Source organism: Phaethon lepturus, unplaced genomic scaffold, assembly GCF_000687285.1.
Source record: "Phaethon lepturus isolate BGI_N335 unplaced genomic scaffold, ASM68728v1 scaffold41598, whole genome shotgun sequence".
NCBI classification, from domain to species: domain Eukaryota; kingdom Metazoa; phylum Chordata; class Aves; order Phaethontiformes; family Phaethontidae; genus Phaethon; species Phaethon lepturus.
In genome coordinates, this window is record NW_010557623.1 from 22,081 (window position 1) to 38,758 (window position 16,678).

General features: G+C 56.9%; 2 protein-coding genes across 2 annotated transcripts in view; one reads left to right on the forward strand and one right to left on the reverse strand.

Moving 5' to 3' along the window:
* POR (P450 (cytochrome) oxidoreductase) overlaps nucleotides 1–7,499 on the forward strand; it is a 26,672-nt gene extending 19,173 nt beyond the window's left edge. The window contains 12 exon segments of the mRNA XM_010292807.1: nucleotides 183–307; nucleotides 1,272–1,361; nucleotides 1,829–1,927; nucleotides 2,593–2,709; nucleotides 3,540–3,658; nucleotides 4,839–5,020; nucleotides 5,182–5,331; nucleotides 5,887–6,154; nucleotides 6,597–6,631; nucleotides 6,634–6,753; nucleotides 7,019–7,104; nucleotides 7,355–7,499. Of these exon segments, the coding sequence (XP_010291109.1) occupies nucleotides 183–307; nucleotides 1,272–1,361; nucleotides 1,829–1,927; nucleotides 2,593–2,709; nucleotides 3,540–3,658; nucleotides 4,839–5,020; nucleotides 5,182–5,331; nucleotides 5,887–6,154; nucleotides 6,597–6,631; nucleotides 6,634–6,753; nucleotides 7,019–7,104; nucleotides 7,355–7,499 (1,536 nt within the window).
* A 1,984-nt stretch (nucleotides 7,500–9,483) lies between these two features.
* Nucleotides 9,484–14,985, reverse strand: TMEM120A (transmembrane protein 120A; the record flags this gene model as incomplete). The annotated part of the gene is made up of 11 exons (XM_010292808.1): nucleotides 9,484–9,711; nucleotides 9,799–9,867; nucleotides 10,488–10,552; nucleotides 11,290–11,382; nucleotides 11,610–11,671; nucleotides 12,037–12,102; nucleotides 12,511–12,600; nucleotides 12,894–12,989; nucleotides 13,726–13,785; nucleotides 14,249–14,365; nucleotides 14,867–14,985. Coding segments are annotated over 11 exons (951 nt in total), but the record flags the coding sequence as incomplete, so codon positions are not given.
* Between the last annotated feature and the right edge of the window lie 1,693 nt (nucleotides 14,986–16,678).

Genomic DNA, 16,678 nt, shown 5'->3' on the forward strand with positions numbered 1-16,678 from the left:
CCAGTGGTAGATTCTTACTCACAAGGTCCACAAATAGCTGATGGAGAGCTGGGAGAGGTCTTGCTATCTTGTCTTCCATACTTTATCTTAAACATCCTTTGAGTGCTACTGGCCAGAGGATGCTGACTGAATGGGAAAAATCCAGTCCCTGTTTCTCCACACTTACCAGCATTCCCTTCCAGGTCTTTGGGCTGGGAAACAAGACTTATGAGCACTTCAATGCCATGGGAAAATACGTGGACAAGAGACTGGAGGAGCTTGGAGCCCAGCGCATCTTTGAACTTGGGCTGGGAGATGACGATGGCAAGTGAGTAGCTTGGCTTGAAGGGGCTGGTCAGAGCTGGCTAAAGCATCACGGAAGGGACCTTGGCAGGGACTTGGTTCTACTACTAAGACAGAAGTAAGCTCCACAGGGCTAGTTGTGGAAGCTGACATGTCTCTGAGTGTGTGTCTGCTCTCCCTCCCACAATCAGATCCCTGTATACTTAGAGGATCCTAGAAGATCCTGAGTCTGGGAAATTCCCCATCAGCTTTAAATGACCATAGTTATATACTCGAGGAGGCTTTGCAGCCTATTCTGCTTTTGCCTGCTGCAGCCTCGTTGCTAACCCAGTCTGTATGGATAAACTCACCCATCCCTGTGGAGGAGGCAAACTCCATCTCCTTGTGAACTGTTTGTTTTATGGTGGAAGGCAGCAATTTTCCAACTCAGGACAATGTTTTTTTTTTGTTTTGTTTTTGTTTTTGTTTTGTTTTGGTTTTTTTTAATTTTTGACCTCTCTATGCTTACCTGAACACCCTTGTGGGTAGAAGCTTAACTGGGAAACTACATCAACCTGTGGCCTTACCTCTAAGGGCTGCAAGATCTGATGAGAGGGATGTGCTGTGTAAGGGAGGGCCTGAGCCCAGAAAAATAAGCATTGCCATGGTGGAATCTGCCTTTTAGGAAGGTGACCTAATGCCTGGAGTGGACAAGGGGGAGCTGGGTTGGTTAAAGACAGAGTCTGAATAACAAAGCCTTCCTTGGCAGACCTGGTGAAGGGAGAGGTGGCTGGTGTAGCAACAGTTCCCTCCCACCCACTTAGTGCTCTGAAGGTGCTCCCCTGATCTGTGGGTGTCTGGAGGCACCAAAAGTGCCTGGGTCCGAGGGCAAATGCCTTTTCCCATGGTGAAGGGAGAAAGTCCATAGGGATCTCAAATGGCTTTTCTGGGAATGCCCCTTTGCTCCCAGCTTGGGCAGGGTTACTGAATCTTTCTTTTGCCCTGGCTAGCTTGGAAGAAGACTTCATCACCTGGAGAGAGCAGTTCTGGCCAGCGGTGTGTGAGCACTTTGGGGTGGAGGCTACAGGAGAAGAGTCCAGGTGGGTGTGGGAGCCGGTGCTTCTGGGTGCCAGGGAGATTGGCCACCTCTGACTGGTGGCTGAGCCATCAGCCTTGAGCTGCTGTCCCCTTCCCTGCGCACTGCCTCCCTGTCCAGGCTTGAGAGGGCACGCGTGAAGTGGATTGATGAGTGGGACTGTTTGGATTGCGCCTGTTCTGGTGCGAGTTTGAACCCAGCTCTGGATTTCTCTTCTGGATGGGTGACATGATGGATTTGGTTCCGTTGTGGATGGCTTTGCTGGATTGTGATGCTCCCAGTGCAGCTGATGGTTCCTCTTGGTTTGGGCTTTCTGCTTTGTCTGCCTGCTCCCTAATGGCTCGAGATGGGTGAAGGGGTGGAAGTTACATTTGTTTTTGAACTGCAGAAAATCCAGAAAAGCAGATGATGGTTCCAACTGTACCTTGTGATTGCCAGTTTGACGTTTTTCTCTCCCCCTTCCTCCTCCAGCATCCGTCAGTATGAGCTGGTGGTGCACACAGATGTGAACATGAACAAAGTCTATACGGGTGAGATGGGTCGTCTCAAGAGCTACGAGAACCAGAAGCCGTAAGTGCCAAACCACCCTGGGTGGGGTGTACCTGGGCCAGGATTTGGCTGATGGGTCCTTGAGGTTCCTAACTACACCTGCTATGCAGGCACTGTCACTTCTGCAATGCAGCCATGTAGCAGGTCTCTGACCAAGAGAAATGGGCTTGGATCGCCACTGGGACTCTGAGGGATTTCCCAGTTAATGAATCATTAGTGTTTGAGATGGTGGCAGTGTTCACATGCACTGTTTGGCTGGTACATTTGCAGCATCTGTCTTGAGGTCATCAGGGCCTTTCCTTGCCCAGGGTAGCTAATGCATGATGGTTGATTGCTGCATTGTTGTGGGGAGATTAGCTGTATAAATTAATTCCAGCTTGAAATATCTCTTTGAGATGGGACACTCCCTCCAATCCACTTTTGCATCATTTGTTTTTAATGGGACAGAAGCTGTTGATTGCTGGACTGTGCTTAGAAAGAAAATTATCTGTTTTCTGTGCTAGTCTGGGCAGTAGCAGGATCATAATTTGGTTTGTGTGCTGTGGCGTGCTTCAAAACGTGAACCAGGACAGCCCTGGGCTCAAAGCATGGGAGCCTGCTCTGGAGGCAGAGGGAACATGTCTGGAGACAAGAAGCACTGTGAGCCTCCGGAAAGTAACCCAGAGGGTCCTTGTGTTTCCTTCCAGCCCGTTTGATGCCAAGAACCCCTTCCTGGCCCAGGTTATGGAGAACCGCAAGCTGAACAAGGGTGGAGAGCGACACCTTATGCACCTGGAGCTGGATATCTCCAATTCCAAAATCAGGTAGTTTCCCATGGGAGACTGCTCCTCTATTTTGGCAGGAGCAGTCTGCGTCAGGAGCGAAGAGCAAGGATGTTGCATTGGCTTCATCCAGCACTTCAGAAAGGGACCGAGTTCTCATAATTACTTAATGCTGCCCCTCTGGGCTTCTGTACCACATATCAGGTACCCCACGTCAGGACTTTCTCCCAGCTCTTGCGCTGTGCCTGGCCATACCAGCTGGCTGCTTTGGGTCCCTCCAGAGCTGGCTACACATACCCATCCTACCTGAGCAGTCCCAGCTGCAAGAATTCTCTAGAAGTCATTCAAAAAATGAGGGGGTAGATGAGCTATAAGTGAGGGGAGAGCTGGGGATGGCTCATGCCTGGGTTTGCTTGGCTTAGGTGTACAAGCATAAGGGGAATAAAGCCCTGTTCTTAAAAACCCTCTTGCTGGCTTAAATTCCTTTGTGTGTGCTCGTGAGAAAGCCACGAATCCAGGTGGCTTTAACATAACAAAACACTGCAGAGGTTTTGAGCAACTTTGCTCGTTGCCTGTCAGGGAACTGGCCTGTCCTTGCTGAAGTCTCTGACAAAACTGCTGTTATCTTGGAGGTCTCTTGTAAAGGAACTGGTTCTTAAAACCGTTATTCCACAGTGGTCCTTTCTGCTATTACTGATGGCTCTTTGAGGTCCCTGATTGTGCAGGCACTGTGTGGCAGCTTGGGTATCTCAGCGTTGTCCTACTGCGCTGTTGCACCAGCCTGCTTGTCTTCTAGCTGAGCAGCTGAGGCTTGGGGTGGATGAGAAGCCAGTGCTGGTGTTTCATCTGCTTTCCTCCTGCTCTCATGCCAGGTATGAGTCTGGGGACCACGTGGCGGTGTACCCAGCCAACGACTCCTCTCTGGTGAATCAGATTGGTGAGATCCTGGGCACGGATCTTGACACGATCATGTCCCTAAATAATTTGGATGGTGAGTATGGATCACCCCTGAGCGTCAGCAGTCCTCCTTCAGCTATGGCCTCTGTCTTTCCCGCAAGAGCAGGAGCCAGATCGCCTTCAGGTCCCATAGGGCACCTCCAGGTGAACAGAGCCATTCTGAGGCCGCTCAGAACGCCGTGCCATTTCAGCAGCAGTGGCACAGAGCCTGCCTGCTGAGAGCCAGCTGAAGTGGGTCAGTTGTGAAACGTACTTGCTGTGTCCATTCAACAACAAATTGTGTAACAGCACACTCCTAATTACAGAGCATCAGTCTGCTAGAGCATCCCTCTGCCACAGCGGCCCCGGAGCTCGCCGGGGGCTGTCGTGTCTGCGATGCTGTTATTCGGTCCTTGGAGGAGGCCCAGGCTTAAGGACTGAACTGCCAGGAGGGAGCACTTGTGCTGATACAAAGAGCTTTTCTTGGGCAGCGTTCCCAGCAGAGCTGGCCTCTGGCAGGAGGGAGATGGTAGCTGCTGCCCACCTGATGCATCAGAGCTGCTGGCCCAGAAGCCCAAGAGCTGGCTTCTGGTTTCAAGAGCACAAGTGGCTTTAATGCATAGCTGGAGCCGGCAGACCCCTGTGTGGTGTCCCAGGGTCTCTGGCCTCACACTGTCATTCCTGTCCCTACGGTGCTCTTTACTGAACAGAACAGCTCCAGCCTCTGCTGCTGGTGCTTACATTTCCCGAGGGGGCTGTGAGCACAACTGTCCGTGGCTGAAGGAGACTAAGAACACTTCTGAGGCCAGATCTGAAGGAGGTGTAAGTGTGTGAGGCTGAATTAGCTGTGGAGAACAGCCCTCCTGTTTGGCCTGGGAGTCTGCTGGGTGCCTCTGTGCATGGATATCTTGGGGCAGAGGGCCCCATTGGGAAGCACGGGGTATTTTTTTGTTGTTGTTGTTGTTGCTGATGAGCTGTCAGACAGCATCTGTGAAACACAAAATGTGCTACCAGGACATGGAGCTGCCCTGTGCTGCAGCTGCTTCAGCCTGGGATCGGGCCATCAGCCAGCAGGCTGATTCAGCCCTAGGACTGCTCTCTCCTCCCTGAAGCCCATTCCCTGGCTCTGTCTCCAGCTCTCATACACCACATGTAGCTGCTGGCACAAGACCTCTAACATAACGGCATGCAGTTGCTGATTTTTAATACTATTTTTTTCTCTCCCTCTTCTCCAGAGGAATCCAATAAGAAACACCCCTTCCCCTGCCCCACATCCTACCGTACAGCCCTGACGTACTACCTGGACATCACCAACCCACCCCGCACCAATGTCCTCTACGAGCTGGCCCAGTACGCCACAGACGCCAGCGAGCAGGAGCGCCTCCGCAAAATGGCATCATCTGCTGCTGAGGGGAAGGTGGGAGCTGTGGCCTTCCCAGCAAAGCTGCTGGGTTGAACTGGGTGCTGGGGGATCCCCAAAAGGGATCCAGGACTGTTGGGCACCGCATACAGAGAGCTGAGGCAGTGTTTGCCAGCCACCTAGGGCAGTTGTCACGTGTGTGCCCTCCTTGCCCGCAGGCTCTCTACCTCAGCTGGGTGGTGGAGGCCCGGAGGAACATCCTGGCCATCCTGCAGGACATGCCCTCGCTGCGCCCCCCCATCGACCACTTGTGTGAGCTCCTGCCCCGCCTGCAGGCCCGCTACTACTCCATCGCCTCCTCCTCCAAGGTGAGCGTGCTTCTAGCAGGGACCGAGGCTGCTGAGAGACCGCTTCAGCCGCAGCTCCGTGGTGCCACTGTTCCCCCCTCTCAGCTGGGGACAGGACTCGGGGAATTTGCCCTGGCAACACTTTCTGTGTGGGGGCAGCTTTAGTTATATCCATGCATGAGAAGAGGGGGTTATCCCAACTTCCATAAGGTCTTGCAGCCAGCTGTGCCTGGATACCACCACCCTTCCTGCAGCCCTGCTCCTCTTTGGCCTTGCTTTCAGAGCTTGGAAGCAAGGTGGCATTTTAGGGGTTGGTCAAAATTGACTCTTTATTTTGTGCCTGAAGCCCTGAGGCTGTTGGCAATATCGAGGGAAGCTCAGCAGTCCTGTGATGAGTTGAGCACAGGACAGAAGTCTTGTGTGGGGCATGCCTGGAGGCTTGATCTGCCAAGGGAGGAATAGCTGTCACAACGTTAACATTAGGTTAAACTTCTCCCCATCCCTGAGCATGACAGACTGAGCTGTGGGGTTGCTGGGGCTCCCTCTCTGCCTGGTGCTGAAGTCCCTTCCCTGCAGGTTCACCCCAATGCCATCCACATCTGTGCCGTGACAGTGGAGTATGAGACCAAGACGGGACGCCTGAACAAAGGGGTGGCCACCAACTGGCTTAAGAACAAGGTGCCCAATGAGAATGGGAGCAACTCCCTGGTGCCCATGTATGTCAGGAAGTCACAGTTTCGCCTGCCCTTCAAACCTAGCACACCCATCATCATGGTTGGACCGGGGACTGGCATAGCCCCCTTCATTGGCTTCATTCAGGAGCGGGCCTGGCTGAAGCAGCAAGGTGAGTGCCCAGGAGCTTCCCCAGGACTGGAACTGCTGCAGGATGATGCTCTGTGGGGCCAGTCGGTGCCTCCAAGGTGCAGCTTGTGCTGCTCATATTGCTGACAGATGTAGCAAAAAGCAGATGTGGTGGAGCAGGGTGAATGGCAGCTAAGTGTTTTTGTCCAGCATGAGGATGTTTTGTCCTCTTCCTTGGCCGCAGAGGATATTTGGGGGGCAAATAGACCTGAGCCAGTTCTCTGACCTCTGCCACCATGTCTCCGAATAACCACAGTCAAGTCACTTAGTCTCGTTTCTAAATGTGTGGGTACTTGTGGGAATCGGTCTGGAGCTTCCCCTTATAAACAGAAGCAGTTGCACAGCTCTGCCTCCCCTGGGTTGGTGGGGAGGACAGGGTTGGGGGCTGCAGGGGGCCAGCTGATGGGTGCTGGCTGACTCTGCAGGCAAAGAGGTGGGTGAGACCGTGCTTTACTATGGCTGAAATAGCGCCGCCGCCACGAGCGTGAGGACTACCTGTACCGTGAGGAGCTGGCCCGCTTCCATCAGGAGGGAGTCCTCACCCAGCTCAACGTCGCCTTCTCCAGAGACCAGGCCGAGAAGGTACTGCTCTAGTCCCCCAGCTGCAGGCTCACGCTGCCCAGCATGGCTCCTGGCTGTGGCAGCGGGGGAAGAAAAGGCCCCAAGGGCTGGAGACTCCCAGCCCTCAGCCTCGCCGCGAGGGAAGGCCCATGGCAGACGTAGGCGCGCCAGCAGCTCCGCTGTATTCTGGAGCCGCGAGCGCGGGCTTGGCTTCCCCTCCTGCACCACGGCCTGTGGTGTGGGGGCTCTGCTCCTCTCGCCTCACTCCCACCTTGTTTCCTGCCAGGTTTATGTTCAGCACTTACTGAAGAAGAACAAGGAAAACATCTGGAAGCTGGTTAATGAGGGGAACGCTCATATCTATGTGTGCGGGTAGGTCTGGCGGCAGGGAAGGGACTTTGGGAAAGTGTTCCTATTCTCAGGAAAATTGAGTGTGACATGGTTTACCCACTCATGCATTACAAGCCCTGGGGAGGGTTATGCTGTCCTTGTTCCAGGGGAGGGCAAGCGCCAGGCGGATGGGCTGGGGTGAGCGTAGCGCCTGTGTTGGGGTGTTGAAAGGTGATGCGGGCTCCATGGTTCTGACGTGTTACTGCCTCACTCACGGTCCACTTGTTTCCAGCGACGCTCGCAACATGGCCCGAGATGTGCAGAACACCTTCTACGAGATCGTGGCGGAGTTTGGGAACATGAGCCAACCCCAGGCCGTGGACTATGTAAAGAAACTGATGACGAAGGGCCGGTACTCGTTGGACGTCTGGAGCTAAGAGCGGGGCTGGCAGGGCTGGGGAGAGCACGAGTCCCCAGGCGTGGGCCTGTGGGAGGTGGAAAGTGCCTGCTCACCCACCGCTGCTGTGGGTGACAGTGTTGTCCCCAGCCCACAGCTACCCCAGTGTCACTTCCAACCCCTCCTGGGCCACAGCAGCCCCCTGAGGCAGGCTGTGTACCCTGGGGGGTGGAAGGGGTTGAGAGAGGCAGGGGGGTAGCTCAGGCTGTTGTCCAGGAGCCGTGGTGCCTCCGGCACCCCAGGGAGCACCTCGCAGCAGCGTTTGCCTTGAGGTCAGGGGCACAGCTGATGTGGGCCAGGAGGGATGGATGGTGCTGGGGGAGCTCTGGGCTCCTCCCCTGAACACGAGGTGTTGCCTTATACCCTGGGGCTGCAGCCCACCCTGGCCTGCTGGCATGGGCAGCTAGGGGAGGGCAGAGGGGCCAGTAGCCCCCAAGTGCTGAGGGTTTGGTGTCAGGGCATGGCGTGGGGCAACAATCTGTCCTCGCCTCCCTCCCACCCTGTTTGGCCAGCTCTAGGATGTGGGGCTGGCAGCCAGCTCTGGGCACAGAGCTGCCCCATGCCATCAGGACCCCACAGGCACCGCTCCTTTCACCTGCTGCCCACCTTTGCTCCGGCATGCAGTGAGGAGGGGCCAGCTCCTCTCCCCTCTTCTGGAAGAGACCCGGTCTTGTGGGGTCTCGGCCTGCAAGGGCCCTGCTTGCTCCCTTGGGTCTGGCAGCTCACCTGTGCCCAGCCCCTCCCTCATGCTGTGTACGGTCATTTTTTAAATACTGTTTTTATTTTAACATCTTTGTGATTTAATCATGGGGGGAAAAAAACCAAAACTTTCAGGCTGTCCAATGACTGTAAATTATTTAAATACATTTGCCCTTGGAATAAAAATACTGTTTCTGTAGTTTGCTTCCTGCCTTCTCTCTGCTCACCCAGAGGGAAGGAGGAGGAGCAATGGCTGCTGGCCAGGAGGAAACCTGGGGAACAGGCAGCAGCTCTGGGCTTTTAGGCTGAGCTGGGGCAGCCCCTGCCCTGGGGTGCTGTGCCCTGGCAGGGCAGTGCTGACAGGGGTGGGTGGCTCTGGACTGAGGCACAGCTGTGTCAGACCTGCCCTTTGCTTCCCAGCCCTTCCGGGGTTCCCAGTCTGTGCGGACACTAAAGTCCTGCTGGGCTCCTTAGGCAGCTGAAGCTCTGGCTGCAGCCTGGGGCTGTGCAGGCCTGGGGATGCTGCAGGAGGGAGCTTGCAGCACTGCCCTCCCCACCCCACTGCACCCTGGGCTGGCGTGGGGGCACTTGGACATGGCTTTTCTTCCCTCCCGCAGACATGTTGTGTCAGGGGCCCGCTGCCAGGTGAGCCAAAGCCACAGCACAAAGCACACGACCTGTCCTGAGACCACCCTGGTGACCTGAGGCAGCACCTTCCCTTTATTTTCACCTGCGGGACCAGGGTGCTGTTTGCACAGCTCCAGGGCGAGGCCCAGCTCAGGCTCATGGTGCTCCCACCCCTCTGGTGCCACAGCTCCTCCATCTCAGCCCCCCCTGCCCTATGGCTGGAAGGTAAAGGAGGAACTGGGGTGCGACACACCCTGGAAATCAGTGCTTGCCCACGGCCTCCAGCTGCCCTTGAAAGCAGGGCAGGCCCCAGGGAAGCCACTGCTCGCAGCCTCAGGGCTGCGAGGGCCTCTCTGCCTTCAGTATGCAGGGGCTGCTCGGCCAGGGGGAGAAGGGGAGAGCCCTGACCCCAGGGGAGTTGGTGCAGCCTGGGCTGCCCCTGCCTGCAGTGGGGTGGGGAGCACTAGCAGAGCTGGGCTTGACCCCAGAGACCCATCCCAGCAACTGTCTTCAGGGCAGAGGGAAGGGGAGCAGCTGTCCCAGCTGTCTCCTGGAGAAGATGGACGGGACAGGAGTTGCAGGGTGCTCCAGGCTCCAGAGGAGTGACTCGGTCACAGATCCAGCACCACAGGACCCCACACCCAGGCTTCCAAGGAATGGGGCGAGAACCAGAGTCTGGACGGTATCAAGTAGAACGGCGATGGGCAATGGAGCCGGTGGGGAGAAACAGTCCTGGCCCCCCCCGCCACCCTTCAATTCCGCTTCGTGTCTTTGTTCTTATTCTGAAATTTCTGGTGGACGACACGGAGGGTGGTGAAGAAGTTCCCCAGGAAGAGGATGAAGAAGGGGAGGCCGCACATGAGGACCTGCGGAGCCACAGAGGCACGAGTCAGCAGGAGGGACCTGCCTGGGGCATCCCCGTCCCCAGGGCAGCTGCCTGGGAGCCCCCTTACCTGCCACTCCTTGCATTCTGGGTGCTGGATCATGCGGAAGAGGGTGACAGCATTGTAGAGCTGCCAGAACTGCAGGAGAGAGGAGATGCAGAGGAGTTTCTGCTTTCAGAGGCTCAACCCCATGCCGACACTCATCCAGCTGCTTCCTCTTGGCACAAGCCCCACACAGGCCTCGCGTGAGGCCAGGCTGCCCTGGCACGCAGGGAAGCCCTGTCCAGGCCTCGGGCCAGAGGACCCCAGCTGGGACATCTCCCCCTTTCTTGCCACCTTCTGGAGCTCAATGGCCAGGAGGAAGCCGCAGAGCAGCCTACTGCTTTTGGCCAGTGGCCTAAGTGATCTGACCAAGGAAGAACTGGACCTTCAGCAGCAGCTGAGGCTCAGAAGGGGGTTGGAAGGTGTCTGGAAGGCTTCTGCTGTATTTTGCCCAACACTCAAGCATTTGGCAGAACTAGCCCAAGTCCTCCCCATCTCACTAGACAAGTTGTGGAGGTAGTGGATGCTCTTGAAAAGGCTCAGCAGTTGCTGGAAGCATTTCCCTGCCTCTGGCTTCCGTATCGCATGGCTGCAGCAGCCCACAGGGAACTGCGTGAGGTGCAGGCTGCCAAGCGCAGCCAGGAATACAACACTATCTGCTCCCAGCTGAGGCTCTGGCTTCTTGCAGGTCCCTACGAGGATCAGCAGATACTCACCTGCCCAAAGAAGAGGAAGGGAAGCAGGAACGTGAGGCCTCTCCACATCCAGGACTGGAAGCCCTCTGCAAAGGATGAAGGTTTGCACGGGGACCCAAGAACATGCTAGCCAGGGGACCGGACGGAGCCTGGCTCCTGGGGCCACGGGTAGGGAGGTTGTGGCCACCCCGTGCCTGGCTGAGAGGGTCCTGCCAGGCTAATGCAGCCTCGCTGTGGGCATCTGTGCTCCCTGGGAGGACTGCGGCAGGGGTTCCTAGTGCTGACCGCACGTGGGCCTCTGGAGGAAGCTGCTCAGGTAGAGCTGCCCTCACCCACAGCTGCTGCCCCTCAGCCCGAGTGCTCACTGCTGCAGGGGCCAGGGAGGTAGCAGCCCACAAGTAGGTGGGGTGTTGAAGGGACGTTTCATCTCTGAAGGAGCTTCCTGGGGAAAGCTCAGATGCCAGGAGCCACATCTGCTGCTACCTCGCATCTTGAGGGAGTCAGTTGTGGGCCGGTGGCTCAGGAGAGCAGGAGGAGGGCTGCATCCAGCCTACGGGATGCCGCTGCCTCATGAGAGATGCTGCTCTCGGAGCTTTGGCTTTAATTGTAGCTTTTACCATTTCTGCTACTGAAAACCACAGTCAAACTAAACTCAAACAAAAATAACTGTCACTGTTGCCTTTAACAGAAACCACAGCTCCCAGCTAGCCGAGCACCAGTCTGGTGCTGGGAGGGAGGCTGCTTGCTGCTGCTGCAGGGCCTGTGGCTGCTATGGCAGGTCTAGCTGGCATGGGACAACCAGTAAGGGAAGATCCCAGCTTACCCACAGTCAGATCCATGTTGTGCCTCTCACCCAGCGCTCGCAGCCGATACAAGCACCCGCTCTGATAGTAGTACTGGAGGAACTGCACGAAGCCTGCAAGGAGAGCGTGGAGGCAGTCAGCAAGTGCCCAGGCATCAGCTCCCATCCCAGCGCCAGGGCGGTGGAGGGCAGGACAGAGGCCAAGGGAAAACCCAGGTGAGCCAAGAGCTGGGAGCAGCTGCAGCTGGGTCTCTGTGTGTGGCAGAGCCAGGCAGGCACGCTCGGCACCCGAGGCCAGCCACAGTCCCAGCCCCTGTCCCAGCACATGTGGCAGCACTTACTCTGATACATGGAGAAGGAGAGGAACTGGTTCCTGAACATCTGGTACATGAGCCCGTCCGGCCTACGGAGAGAGGGTGCTGGCTGGGGGATGTGGGGCTGAGAGGAGATGCAGCCAGCTCTACCTTCCCCACAGCTGGGGTAACGGCACTCTGCCTCACCCAGCACCCATCGAAACAGGGGGTCAATAGGGGAAGATAGCCCTTCCACAAGAGCTGCAGTGCAGGGGATCATGTTTCCCAGCCCAGGGACCCTGCCTGCCGCACAAAAGTGCCGATGGGCCTGGTGAGGAATATGGGGAGTTGACTGTTAGACCCCAATGTCCACAGAGTGGGAATATGGCCATGCGTTAGGGCAGCAAAGGCCCCTTTGAGCTGGCCACAGCCCAAGCAGGCCGTGGCATCTACAGGCAAGGGGACACAGACTTACCACGTCAGCATGACACCTGAGAGGAAGGTGGAGACATAGTGATGGAAAACCCACCAGCCTTTGATTCTGGAAGGCAGACAGAGGCAAGAGGCGTCAGGTCTTGAGCACGAATCAAGACCCAAACACGTGCCGGGAGAGCGGAGCCAGCCCAGCGCCGGCTGCCCTCCAGCTCCCAGGGCAAGGCGAGGAGCAGGGCTGGTGATGAAATAGCCCTGTGTGGAGCAGGACCCAGCGCCTCCAGTCCAGGCGGTGCCAGGGCCCTTTCAGCCACCGCTCCACCTTCCCGCACCGCCTCCGCACAGGGAGCTCCTCCTGCCCCATACGGCTCGTTACCAGGGTTTGCTACACGCCCTGAGTAGGAGGGGGCTGCTCCCTTAGGAAGCGCGGAGCTATGCATCAGGTCCCGACTCCCTGGCCTTGCAGAGAAGGACCAACTTGCTACGTGCCCCCTCTCCCCGAGCCCAAGGGACTCACTTGGATCCGTTGTTGATCAAGATGCTCTCCCGGATAGTGAGGGTGCAGTAGTACCACACCAGGAGGAAGTTAAAGACAGCATCTGTCACCCTGGTGGGAACAAAGCAGGATGTAAAGGCCGCAGCAGAGCCACTGCCCATGCATTGGGGGGCACAGGCACCGAGACAGCCATCGCTGCAGGATGCCCACCCACCCTGCAGGCAGGGAGACCACCCAACACAGCCACAGCAAGACCGCAGCATCCAAAAAAGCCACCCCACCTCCAGGGCAGTGGCCGGATCCTTTGTCAGGATCTCCTGTTCAGCTCTGGACCTTTCAGGGCGGGAGAGGAGGACCCAGGGGCCTGGGAGGAGATCTCTGCCTGGCATGCAAGCCAGACTCACCTGGAGTTGAGGAGGAACCGACAGGAGAAGGACACAATGAGTAAGATGATGGTGAGGTACAGCTTGAACTTCTCATACTCATCTTTATATGCAAACCTGCAGGGAGGCACAAGGACAGGCTTGGAGCAAGGTGGCTGCTGGAAGTCTCTGTCCTCCTATCCCACCTGGCTGGACAGAAGTGATGCTCTGTTGGGAGCCTCTGGGACATGCTCAGGAAAAGCCTCATCCCCTGGGTATTTCTGAGAGGAGAGCACACCAGGCTGCTTTCACACAGATAAGACAGCTTCAAGTCACCCCCCACCCATGCCAACCTGGCGGGTGGCCCAGAGGGCTCTGGGAAGCTGGACAGGTTGGTGTCTGCTCAGCTCTTCAAGGGGAGCTTCAAGGCCTGGGGAACTGAGGAAGGGGGACATGGGCTCCTGGCTGGGCACCTCCGGCATTAGCGGGGGGGCTCTCATGAGACAAAATCGGCCATTGGTGTTTCCCAAGGGAAGAGGAGGGGGCTTGCCAGTGGCTGCACAAGTGCCTCTCCTGGAAGTCCCTAACACAGGGGAAACATGGACACAGCCTTGCTGGAGGATCCTGTTTAGCTTATCAGAGCTAACGGTCCCTCCCTGCCTGGTGGCAGGAGCGTAAGGGGGAGTCAAGGACTCGGACGATTCTGGCAAAGGAAGCAGGGGCCAGCCCGGGAAGGGAATCTGCACCAGGTGGGTCAAGCCCGCCACGTGTCTGCACGTGCCGCAGCCTCAGCCCGGAGGAGTTGTTGTTTCCTGGTGACGAGGGGATCCCAGGCCAGGCAAAGCACACAGCAGCAGTGACGTGAGGGCCGTACTTGGCCTGCTTGCTGAGCAGCGTGACGTTCACGTTCCCAAGCACCAGACTCAGATACAACCTGGGGAGAGAGCGGAAGCATTACGATGGGAGCTGGCAGCGCTGCTGCAGAGACGAGGCAAAGCCGTCCCCTCTCGTGCCACCGCTGAGGCCGCGGGGCTGGGAACAAGCTCCCAGCTGTTTTCCACTCAGAGCTGCCAGGCAGCATGACTGGCACAAACGCTCTGGCATCTCCTCCCAAGGGCAGGGGGACAGGCGGCCCAGCACACACCCCACCTCCCGCAGGCACCAGGGTCTTTGCCGGGTCTGCCTTCAAGGGCAGGTGAAGGCCACAAGCAAGTAGAGGAGCGAGGGGGACGAGGGCAGTGCTGCAGAGTCTCGGCCTGGCTGAGCCTGAGCTGGGCAGTGCAGCTGCGACACCGCCGGGAGCAAAGGTGACAGCAGGCTTGTGCCTTGCAGCATAACGGCCACAGGGAGACAGAGGGAGGACCTGGTGTTTCACCCAGAGACGAGGCGCCTCTTACCCATTCTTCTTTGGCAGATAGGCCTCCATCTCAAAGAAAACGTTCTGCCTCTCTTTTATTAGGCTCTGGGTCTCTAGGATGGACTCCTCCTGTTTGGGACTCATGTGGGCTTTGCATCTGGGGAGGAAACACAGGCGCTGGCATCAGGACAGCCTCCGTAACACCATCAGCATGTGCTGGCACTTGATACAGGACAGTGGCAGATGAGGACACCCCAAGGTCAGGGAAGATGGACTGCAGGCAAGTCCACGACTCCATCTGCAGGGTGAGCTCCTCTGTTAGACTGGGATGTTGCTCAAGGAAAGGAAGCAGGAAGGAGAGCAAGGGGGGGCCAGACAGTTGGTCTTCTCAAGGAAGGATGGAGAGTGCTTTGTGCGGGATGGGGGGCAGTTCCAGTTACCCGCAAAGCCCTTGCAAGCTCTGAACTGCAAACAAGGCCCAAATCCAGGCAGAGGAAAGGGAAGCTGAGGAAGATCAGCCTGGGTGAGTCCAGACCTCCACAACACTTTGCTCTCAGTGAGGCTGCAGTAGCGTTTGTGAGACAGAGCCGTGAGATGACTTCAATAGCCCCATCCTTGCTGCTCTCCTCTCCCATCCCACCGCAGGACACCAACTTACTTTTTGAGGGACAATGACAGCTCCTTCAGCCGCTTCTTCTGACGTGCGATGGAGCTAGAGATCCCATCCTGGAGCTTGGTTAGCTCCTCAAGTTTCTGCTTGTACAGCTTGTGATTATCCTGGGAAAGAGAGACTGGCATGCATTACAGCTGCCTGCTCAGTCCTCCCTGTCCTTGGGTACCTTGTAGGGGCATCTATTGAAGCATCTGTTAAAAATTGTCTCTAACTTCACCTGCACAGCAGGCTGGGCAAGACAAGAGGCGGTTGCAGAAGGCCAGGCGTATCTGGGGACAGCCTGCGGCCATCCCTGCTTCCGTGGGGGCAGAAGCAGCCGCTGGAGCCATCCTCAGTCCCAAGGAAGTTATCCACAGCTGCAGGCACTTCCCCACACACAGCCTGCTCCTGCCTTGCACATGGCTTGTGTCTGCCCCCCTACTCCAGCTACAGGCTGTGAAAGTCCAACCGGCAACTTGGAGATGCTCCCGTGGTTGAGAAACCACTGACTGCAGCACAGGGGATAGGAAAGATTTGGACAGGGGTGAAAAAACACTGCTGGGGCCCTCAGGGCTGCAGCCGAGGGCCACGGCCACCCAGGAGCGGTGGCTTTGACTGCTGGGCTGGGCTGAGCAGCTTGCTCTGCCTGCAGGTTCAAGCAGCACCCGCCACTGCCATGACTCTTGACTCTGGGGCTCCAGCCTGACCACCCCCAGGGATGCTGGAAGGAGCCCGTCAATGAGCCAGACAAAGGGAACGGACTTGCAGCAGGGCTGCGGCCAACTGTCCTGCTCCTCATGCGGCGGTAACCCAACCGCACCTGGGTAAGGCTGGCTGCCATTCTTCTGCTATATTTAGAAAGGAAAGGAGAGAGCGTGCTGGATCAATGCTCCTTCTCCTCCATGTCAGCTGGAAAACAGCCTCACCTCAGCCACAGACAGCCCGAATGCCACCTCCACCAGGGAATTAAATGCTGTTCGCAACAACCCTTGGACTAGATGTTCACACACACACACACACACACATTTTAGCCTCTGTAGCTCTTATCGAGCACGTTATCAGCAGATCTCAAAGCTGTTCCCAAAGGAGAAAGGTGAAACTAAGACGCAGAGAAGGGAAACAACTCCTTCTCCCTCTGGTGACAAGCAGTGGCAGGGTGGGAACAGATCCTAGATAGCCCTGGCTCCTCCAGCAGTGATTTATGGCCCTGATCTCTCACGGGCCATTCCCTGCTCAACCATCAAGTTTTCCTGCTCCCCACCTGGAGTCGCCTCCTTCTCTTGCTCTGGAGTTAAGTGAGAGCAAGCGGCTTTTGGGACAACTCCTTCAGCCGTGCCAGGATCCAAGCACCACGCTCAGACACAGCCTGGATCAAGAAGGTTTCGAAAGGAAAGGGCCGGCACTGCGCAGCTGCACCCAGGGTTCAAAGCGGGTGACTCGGGCCATCCACTGCAACCACCCCTATGGAGCAAGAGGTTTCTCAAAGCCTCCCTTGCCCCAGATTTGGGCACAGCTGCGATATGTCCGCAACAACATCCGCTTCACCCCGCTCCCCAGGGGGAAGGAGGGGGAAAGGGAACTGGTGCAGATGCAGCCAACTGATCTGAACCGCAGCAGAAGACAGTTGGTTGACCTTCTCCTTGGGTGAGCCCCTGCCTGAGCAGAACCCTTCCCCCTGCTTCCCCCGACAGTAAGTGCCCTGGGGATTTCACCAAGCAGGTGGAAACGTCCCTGATACCAGGGAGAGCGAAAGCCACCCATGGCTTCAAGCTTGGAGCAGCGATGGAGCATGAACAGCATCTGCACGCTTCTCTCCCC